Source organism: Nestor notabilis, unplaced genomic scaffold (assembly GCF_000696875.1).
Source record: "Nestor notabilis isolate BGI_N333 unplaced genomic scaffold, ASM69687v1 scaffold26109, whole genome shotgun sequence".
NCBI lineage: Eukaryota > Metazoa > Chordata > Aves > Psittaciformes > Psittacidae > Nestor > Nestor notabilis.
This window is the reverse complement of record NW_009944502.1, coordinates 2,741-12,613: the sequence shown is the minus strand read 5'-3', so window position 1 is coordinate 12,613 and position 9,873 is coordinate 2,741. Positions and strand designations below refer to the sequence as shown.

General features: G+C 43.3%; 2 protein-coding genes across 2 annotated transcripts in view; both read left to right on the top strand.

Annotated features, from left to right (window-relative positions):
- Positions 1-2,327, top strand: part of MED6 (mediator complex subunit 6) — a 5,299-nt gene extending 2,972 nt beyond the window's left edge. Inside the window, exons 5-7 of the mRNA XM_010022449.1 lie at positions 394-509; positions 1,263-1,290; positions 1,818-2,327. Coding sequence (XP_010020751.1) covers positions 394-509; positions 1,263-1,290; positions 1,818-1,948 — 275 coding nt within the window. The 3' untranslated portion in view covers positions 1,949-2,327. The remainder of the gene's footprint in view (positions 1-393; positions 510-1,262; positions 1,291-1,817) is intronic.
- Positions 2,328-6,930: 4,603 nt separating this feature from the next.
- On the top strand, positions 6,931-8,985 carry LOC104411903 (disintegrin and metalloproteinase domain-containing protein 20-like; the record flags this gene model as incomplete). Its single annotated transcript, XM_010022450.1, has 1 exon — positions 6,931-8,985. A coding segment is annotated over exon 1 (2,055 nt), but the record flags the coding sequence as incomplete, so codon positions are not given.
- Positions 8,986-9,873: the final 888 nt, after the last annotated feature.

Here is a 9,873-nt window from a genome sequence, read left to right as displayed (position 1 = left end):
AGGGAAAAGCTTGAGGCAATGCACAGTGATGGTGCAGAAATGAGATTTTCTGTCAGGTGGGTAAATTAGTGCTCCCTGTCAGGAATCTTGCTCTTCTGTGGTGGTGAGGATGAACATCGAGGCATGGGTGGAAGATAAAATGGTGAGCTGTGTGTCAACAAAGTGGGGAACTCTTCAACCCACTGGAGACCAGAGTACATCTTCAGAAGCCAAACCAGTTTGTTAGGAAGCAAGAATTGTCCTTAATGTGTCTTCCACAAAAAAACCTCTGATGTCAAACGGAAAATGTAGGTGAATTTTAGAGGAGAGATGAATACCAGCTTGTCATACAAAGAGCTGTGAAGTGGACAGAACTTCTAATACAGCTTTCTCTTACATTTCTGTGACTTGCAGAGAAAGCTAAACCAAAAGCCAAGAAGAAAGAAGAACCAAGTTCTATTTTCCAAAGGCAACGGGTAGATGCTTTGCTTTTAGACCTAAGACAAAAGTTTCCACCCAGATTTGTTCAGGTATGACACTTACAAGCCACAGTATTTCTGTAACTTAGAATATAAGGCAGTCAGAAGCATTTAAATGGCTGAAACTGGGAATTTTGTGTGCTTTCTTCAGTGGTAGCATGGATTAGATAATAATTTTGAAATGGAAGGCTCTGATTGGAGTGTAGGATTCCTTTGTAATTGCAGGAGTCATTTAAGACCTTGGCAAAACTGTGAGGGTGAATTTTCTTACAGAAATTCCTTATCTAATCACAGAGGGTCTGTTCTTGTCAGCTGTCAGGTTTTGCTACTGCTTCCAGTTTCCTGCTTTGTGAGCTAAATCAAGTCACCACAGCTATTTTGTTTTAGCTGCTCTATTGTTCTTGAGGCTTATTAATTAATGTGGAAATTCTTGGCATTCTGTGAAGATGTCATTACCTCCGATCATCTCTAGTAGCCATTTGTTCCACCAGGTCTTCTGCTTGGGAGCAACAGAAATGATGTTTACAGCATCTCACAAAACTGTTTACTCCTCAGATGTGGGAAAGACTGGTTGTGTAATTTTTGCTTTGGTGCTTTTCAGTTGTTAGAGCAAAAAACTGGATGTTACAAAATGTTAATTGGATTTTGTTTAAAGTATATTTAGTGATTCCTTCTACCATCAACTCGTATGTATGAGAGTGTATTGCTTGGTGTACGTTCCTAAATGAATAGTAGGAAGGCTTAAAAAATACTACCTTGGTCCTGCTAATGTGTTGTTTTATTATTTTCTTCTCCCCCCCACAGCAAAAGCTTGGAGAAAAGCCTATCCCAGGTAAAACTCTAATATTCTCACAAGACTTAAAAAATAGGCTCTATGTAGCAGTGTCTTCCAGTAGCCATATAAGCTCCTTGCTGCTGCTGAGGTGCTTAGGAATTCTGGCATTCCTAAATTAAAAAATTCACATTGAAAAAAGGGTGTATTCTACTCTTGCCCTTTCTATCTGTAAAACTGTATTGCCTGAAGGTCCAAATGCAGGAAATGGTCTTTGAAAGCAGGAGGAGGGAAAATGAGGGAACAGTTTAGTCAGTCCAGCATCTTAGTGATTTTTGAGTGGTGCTACAAGCTCAAGAAAGCATGTGAAGGCTTTGAGTTGATCATAAGTAACCTCAAAACAGGAAAACTATGAACTGTACCTCTTCAGTCTGTCCTGTTTTTTTACCAGGATTGGTATGAATTTAATCTTTGGTTATTCTTAAACCTTTGCCCCTCTGACATCAACCGTATTTCCAAGGTACTCTGAATCGTGTTTTAGGAATAAAAACTGGAGGTTTAACTTTCTTTTGCTGTTACTTCTTAAGTGGATCAAATCAAGAAGGAACCAGAAGCAGCCCCTGAAGCTGTCAAGCCGGAGGAAAAAGAGACTGTAAAGAATGCTCAGCAGAGTGCTGGTGCTAAAGGACCACCAGAAAAACGGATGAGACTCCAGTGAAGGGAGAAGTTGTTGCACATCTGGATTAGTACCTGGAAAACAGGAGATTCTTGCTCCCCTTTCTTTATATTTAAGCCCTTCCATTGAGACTGATGATTCAGGGCCTGAAGTCCCTGTAACATCTTTTTCTATAGAACCCTGCCACTCAAATGTTAATGTCGGGTTGTGAGCTGCCTCTAAGAAGGTGTTTTCAGTGTCTTCATCTGATTTTGAACGTTGGCTTCAGAGAATAGTTTTTACATGGACATGTTTTGCAGCCTCCTGAAATCTTTACAGACTCTTCCATCCCTTGTGTCTTGGTTTCCTATGTAAAAAGAAAAAAACTTTTATATAAATTAAAAAAAGAATTCTTGGCAAATAAAAATCCTGGCTGCTGGAATGCCTTTCTTAAATGCTTACTTTGTTAGTAACAAATACACCATATGTGTTAGCAGCATTTCTTTGCTTGGAATTGGAATATGTTCTGTGCTATTTTGAGGGAAAAAAGTTCAACTTGAGGATTTAGGCTGCCTGCTATAAATTGCTGTGCCTTTAGTATGCTTGGAATACAGATAAAAGATTTGGTAACTGGAGGCTCAAATCTATGTAATTAGATGTCAGACTGCCCTCAGTCTGTAAATGTTCTTGGGCACTCCTTTCACTTAATGGCTAAGCTGGTCTTTTATTATAAAAGCTAGTATTCTGTGAGAGAGATTTGACATGACATAAAACAGGCTAAAATGTCTTGCTGTTGCATATTAAGTGAAGCTGTTTATATTTCTTCTTTTTCAGTGTGACTCAAATATATGTTATGTCTCTTCCTCTGTACTTCTAGCACTTTCTTGCTGCATCTGCTCTGCTCATACTGCATCTGATCACCTTGATTGGTCATCTGCCTTTTAGACCTGCGGAGGTAGGGCAGTGGAAGAGAAACATCACTGACAGCTCTACATTTTGCTGTTTAAGCATGTGGCATACACAAACCAAAAAGGATGGGCTTCTGGTCTGATTCCATTTGAGTTAAAGTGCCAGCGTGTAAGCTATTGAGAGGATAGAAAACGGTTTACATGCATGAAACAATGCATTTGAATGTGATAAGCCTCTTCTGGGGAAAGATCTTTTCATGAGAGAATGATAAAGTGATAAAGTCATAAGGGATGTTACCAATGGTCAATGTCTTAGTAGGTGTCCTGGGTGCTGAAGGTTTGCCATACTAGGGGATGAGGGACTGAAATATCTTCTGTTACTTGCTAACAAGATACTCTAAATAATTTTATCAGTTAAGTGAGCTTTGCTATTAACTTACTGAAGTGACAAGTCAGAAACTATTAAACTCCAAGTAATTTACTGTCAAAAAGCTGTTAAGCAGCTATCTTCTAGTCAGTGATGTTTTTCAGTGTATGAGAAACTAAGCCTTTTCTCTCTGGTATTTATATACTGTCTCTTGGTTTGGAGCTCGAGTTCCGAAGTACAAAGTCCTTCAAAGGACCTTCAGTATTTGTAAATCTTACGGATAAAAGGGAAATAAGCAAGCAGTTCTGCAATTTGCCCTGTGTGTCACTTTGCTTTGCATAAAGGAGAGATTTGGTTGTGCAGGAGAGCTATCTCTACTTTTTGCTCTTATGTAATAAACATTCAGACTTCAAAAGGGCTTTTCTTGGCTTAAATCACAGGGTAGCAGGAGCTAAAAATTACCTAGAACTCTAACAGAAATCTTTTCCTGAGAGCCTGAAAGTGCATGTAAATGTGTATACACATGAACAGGTTGTATACATGTGTATATATACACATGCAAGCAAAAGTCCAGCCAGACTGTAGGAAAATGGGCAGTCTGGCTACCCCAAGTCACTGTGTAAAGCTAATGGTGTCTCATATGCAGCAGAAATACAGCTGTCTTCAAGTTTTCACTGAGTAAGGTCTGACCAGCCTGTGTGTTTTTCTTGCCTGTTCCTCTTTGCTGCTCTTTCCACATACTTCATACTTTTGTAACCTTTTCCTAGCAGAGAAAGTTAGATGCTGTTCGGATAGGCTGTTGTGTAGAGGGTATAGGCAAGGGGGGAGACACCAGCTTTATTTTGAGGCATGGAGGTTCCCTGTGAGAAAAATGGTGAAGATGTATTATGCAAATAGATCGTGCCTTCACTGAACCAACAGATGGCTTCTGAGCAAAAGCCAATGTGATACACTTTCTTTCTTTTTTTGGTATTTTTTCAATGTCAAAGTAAAATGGTAAGTAGGCATTCAAGATTCAAGTCAGTTTTGCGTTATTTTGTTTTCTTGGAGAGGAAAATGAATTTTTGGTGAAGTGTTGCTTTGGCCCTGTAATCATGCACAGAACAAACAAACAGTCACTTATGTGACAAGTGTTCTTTGGTAGCCTAATGTGGATCATAGATGGATGGGTGATGGAAGAAATCTTCCCACTGGCATGAATTATGATGTATAACTGATCTCTGAGCAATAGGAAGGCTTCATTTCTTTCTGTCAGGACAGTGGATTTCAGCCTGCAGTCCACCACGTTGCTGGGGGTTTGTGACCAGTTCCTGAGAACTTAACAGAAGGTGAGAAAAGTAAAATCTCTTGCTGGTAGATTTCAATTCCACAGGAGCTTGCACCTTCACTGAAAGTTTTAGGGGGCTACAAGATTGAAAACCACAAATGCCAGTTACCCCTGCCAAACAAATGTTTCTGCAGTTGAAGTAGCTATGGATTGCTGTGATATTTTTTTCACTGTAAGGTGAGTCATTTTTCCCCGTTGCCATCTAACGGGAGTCCTTCCCTCTCTCCCCTTTGATCTTTATCTAATCAGAGTACAAAAGTGCAAGGCTCTGGTAACCTGAACGCAACAGTCTATCTCTTTTTATGTAACTTCAATGCTGAAGGGCTTGCTGAAGTGCTCAATGCAGTGTCACAAACTTAGGCTGACACTTCCCCTCCAAGAATAACCTGACATGAGTTCAACAACAGAACCAGAGTACTTTATATATATATAGTTATGTTCATATTAAAAGAGAAAGTAAGTAGCAGGCAACCTGGGGGGGAGGAGGGATAAGACATGTCTCTAGCAAGTTGGCAGAGTGGTTTAGTAGGGCCTTTTCTATAACTTAAGGAACGAGCATACAGCAGAAGTACGCATTTAAAAATAGCACTCCAGACACTGCACACAAAGATTATGTAACAGGATTTTTCTGTAATAGTTATAGTTGCTTCAAAAGACATAATCTGATGTAATTCACAGCTCTGGAATGAAGAACTGATACTTGAAAGGTAGCAGACAATTGTTCTACAACTAATTATTTCTGTAGTTTTAAAACTAATAACAAATCTAAGGCTTACACAGGTCATGAATTTGTTCAATTTTAGGTAAGTTTCAAATATACAATTATGGATATCTAGAAAGGTACTAATAGAAGCAGGTGTACTCCTGTCTTCATTCCTTTGATCTGAGGTACTGTTTTACAAGGTGTTCACGACTCATGCTGGACACACTTGCAATGAATGAGCATGGTGCCAGTTCATAGAATCTGAAACCCCTTTGGGCAACTGTTGGTAACCTCCACATCTGCTGGTTAGGCCTGCCATGTGTCCAGCTTAAGGTACTAGCCCGCTCACAGCCCTGGGGCAGGAGGCAGCAGAGGGGGTCTCAGAGTGCTCTGCCAGCTGCTTCTACTGGTTGGCCTTCTGAGGGGTAGTGCCTGTCTTGGGCAGTTTGCAATGTTAAGTGCTGCTGCCTGTACCAGGGTGACTGATGGTCAGCACTCGGAAACTAGTGCCAAAAGGCAGGATCCCTGAGATGGAGATGGGGTGGTGAGAGGGTGCACCTCCTGCAGCTGGGAAAGGTAAGGGTCATAGCAGGTTGGACTCATCCCAGACATGGTTTCAGTGCTGAAAAGAAAGGCGTGGAGAGTTCCCAAAAGATAACAGCTGTGGCTATGTTGAATCCCAGCACTATATGCCTAAAAAACAGCATGCATAGCTGTGCTGCACAGGACATCCTGTCTACCATAGTCCAGATCACTGTCTTATAGCTGTGTCTTGATGGAGCTGTTCCCCAAAACATGGATGGCAGCCAAGTGGCAGATGTACCTGTAAGCTCTCTTGCTGGTGCTCTGCAAGCACAAACTTTTGGAAAGGCCATGATGTGGGAAAATGGCTGTTGCATCAGTGCTGTCTACACTTAAGGCACATTGTTGTAGGTATGCAGCTGCTGTGGTGCAGATAGGCTTTAGACTTTCATCCTTTGTCCTGTTAGTTTGCCTCTATGTTACTGAGCGTAGTGGAAGTTAATTCCTCCCTGGTTCTACCTCTCTACTTGGTGTGCATGTGTATAGCAGCAGTAGCTATAGGGTTGCAAAGAGTGCTATGTCCTAGTAACCAGCTAGGAGACGAATATTTCTGTACTTTTCCATTTCAGACCCTAAACTTTTCCAAATACACTTTTGAGCTGAAATAGTCTGTTCCTCATCTCCATTCACAAATTACCCTTTAAAAAAAGTGAGCAAAGCAAAAACCAGCCTTTGAGCTATTAAAACAGGTTTTACCCTCTGTGGTCTAATTAAATGATCCCTTTGCTCAACATAAACATCTTCGACAAGGAGTGTGAACCTGAGCTGGGGCCCCTGCTTGCTATATCTGCTCAGAAAGGAGAAAAACCCATTAATCTGAAAATTAAGGTTAGAAAAAGTTGTGAATGTGCTTGTGGTAGGCTAACCAACTAACGGGTCTGAGCACGGAGCCCAAGATCACCGGTCTTCCTCCCTACAAGAACCTCTGTACATGCTCAAAGAGGAGGGGATGGATGTCTGAAGGTGCCCTCACAGCCCTCTTAGATGGCACCCTGCTGCCTGGGGGTGTACTTCCATAGGGAGAAGGCAAAAGGGGCTCTGATGCTGCTGCGCCTCCCTGCTGAGGGGCAGTTGGAGGCCTCAGGGTGGTTCCCCTGGTGTGGTTCTAGGTTCCATACCCTCACAAAGCAGGGCGTGGGGCAGTGCTGGGCACCAGCCATGGGGGTACTGCTGAGGCTGCTGGTGCTGCTGGGCCTGGTGGGGTGCCCTCGTGCCCCGGGTGACTTGTCGGGGGGGCTGCGTGTCACCTCCATGTGGGTGACGGTGCCACGGCAGTTGAGTGCCCGGGCTGACACCGACCCCCTGGCTGTCTCTTACTGGCTGGAGGTGGCTGGGCGGCCGTGGGTGCTGCGCCTGCGCCCCAGGCGAGGGCTGGTCTCCCACCCCTTCACGCTGGTCACCTATGGCAAGGATGGGACCCGCTGGGAGGAGCACCCCTTTGTTCATGACAACTGCTTCTACCAGGGAGAGGTGCAGGGGAGCCCTGGCTCCGTGGTGGCCCTCAGCAACTGTGGCAGGGGCCTCCATGGCATGCTTTGGGTAGAGGATGACACCTACGAGATTGAGCCCATCCCCGATGACCCGGCCTTCCGGCACATCCTCTACCGCATGGAGGAGGCCAGCAACCCCGTGGGTCCCACCTGTGGGTTGACCCCGCAGGAGCTGCAGCACCAAGAGGCTTTGTTGCCCTGGTTCAAGGAGCCCCAGGCAGTGCAGGAGGAGGAAGAGGTGTTGAAGGGCTGGTGGACGCATGTCAGATATGTGAAGATAGTAGTGGTCGTGGACAACACACGGTTTGTGAAGTCGGGCAGGAATGAATCTGAAGTCTTGAGGCAGGTCCTAGAAGTCATCAACATTGGGGACTCTCTGTACGAACAGCTTTCTATTCGTCTGTTTCTTGTGGGATTAGAGATCTGGACCAAAAGCAACCTTATAAACATTACTAATTCTATCAGCAACGTACTCGATGCCTTTAACAAATGGCGAAGGTCAGACCTGTTTCCAAGGATGTACCATGATGTCTCTCACTTATTTGTATTTCAGGGCTTTGGAAAGAGCCTGGGATTGGCATACCTAGGGTCCATATGTAATAACCACTGGTCAGCAGCAGTTGATTCCTTCACTAATAGGAAGTTGTCCTCATTTGTTATCACATTTGTCCATGAGCTGGGCCATAATCTTGGGATGCGCCATGATAAACCGGGCTGTAAGTGCAGACGAAAGAGATGTATTATGTATGAAACTGATGTTGACACGGATGCATTCAGTGACTGCAGTTACAAAGACTTCTTTGACAACGTTGTGCATGGTTCCAGGTGCATTTATCGACCACCAGCACCCGGCACTTTCTACACCACGAAGCGTGAATACTGTGGGAATAAGGTAGTAGAAAGCAGAGAGCAATGTGACTGTGGCTCAGCATCAAACTGCAGAAAGGATCCTTGTTGTCACCCGAATTGTACGTTTACTGCAAACTCAGTCTGTGCTTCTGGAAAATGCTGCAAGAGATGTCATTTCCTTCCAGCAGGAAAGGTCTGCAGAGCAAGTACTGGTGTCTGTGACCTGCCAGAGTATTGCAATGGGACTTCCCCTCAGTGTCCACAAGATTCGTACATACAAGATGGAGCCCCTTGCAAAGACGGGGCTTATTGCTATCGAGGAAAATGTTCTACCCACCATAAACAGTGCCAGCAACTCTTTGGCAAAAAGGCCAGAGCCGCTTCTTTAGATTGCTTCAAAGCAGTGAATACTCAAGGTGACCGTTTTGGGAACTGTGGTATTCGTAACAGTGTCCATTTTACAAAATGCAGTATTGAGAATATCTTATGTGGTAGGATCCAGTGTGAAAACATAGACAAATTGCCTTTCTTGCAGGACCATGTAACGCTAGTCCAAACCCCTATTGGACATAAAAAGTGTTGGGGTCTTGACTACCATGTAGGGATACCAGCAGATGATGTGGGAGCTGTGGAAGATGGCACGTCATGTGGTCATGATATGCTTTGTATCAACAGGACATGTACCAGTGTATCACTGCTGAACTACAACTGTAACGTGACAAGGTGCCATGGCAGAGGAGTGTGTAACAATCATAAGAACTGTCACTGCAGGTATGGCTGGGCTCCTCCGTATTGCAAATTGAAAGGATATGGAGGTAGTGTTGACAGTGGACCTCCTCCAGCCAGGGGGATTTTTCAAAGAGCAAGAATAGGAGTAACACTATTTAGTACTCTTTTTCTCCTTATCATTGGAATAACACTTACCGTAATTTATCAACAGCAAATAGTGGCATGGCTTAGGAGGAAAATCGCCCAATTCCACAGAAGAACATAGCAGTTGTTTCAAATACAGTTGTTCCCAAACAACTGAACACCTCCTGGGGAGTCAAAATCCACCAGAAAGCACTTGCTGAAGACCACTGAGCAGTAGCTTTGGATGTTCCTGGGGAAATCTCCCTTGAGCAGAGCCAGCTGGTAATTCAACAAAATAATTCAACACATTCCGAATAGTTCTAATCTCATGTGTGATATCATTAAATGCAGACTAAATGTTATCTTTGTTTATTTTAAGTTAATAAATGCAAGCAGTAAGGCATGCTGTTCTTTGCACCTTGAGCTCTTAAACTGGAGTAGTTAGGAAAACTGTAGGTATAGCTTTTATGCTTCCTATCAACAGTTTACAAATGTAAGCTTCTTAAAAACTGGTGTAAATAATTTATTTGCTCTAATTTACTCCTTCATCTAATATTTTCTCCAAAGCAGGGGGAGAGATGTTTGTGAACATCTTGCTTCTGCCATTCATTAATAACCAAAGAGAACAGAAGCAACAAGAAACAGGTATTGCAGTGAGATGCAGGTGTCTGTGATATAAACCCTTCCAGCTGTGACATAAGCTTTTCCAGCTGTTTCCAGGCCCTTCAGGAGAGAGGCAGATCATAGGCAACAGGGCCTTCATTGGGGGAGACAGTACAGAAGTGTTGTTCAGATCACGCCAGAAAGCATTACGTTTCTGAACCATCAGCTATATGTCAAGAGTGTAGTGACACCAAACCTTGTAGTTCACAAGAATAAATTGTCTTTTTCTTCCTGGAAATTTTCCAGT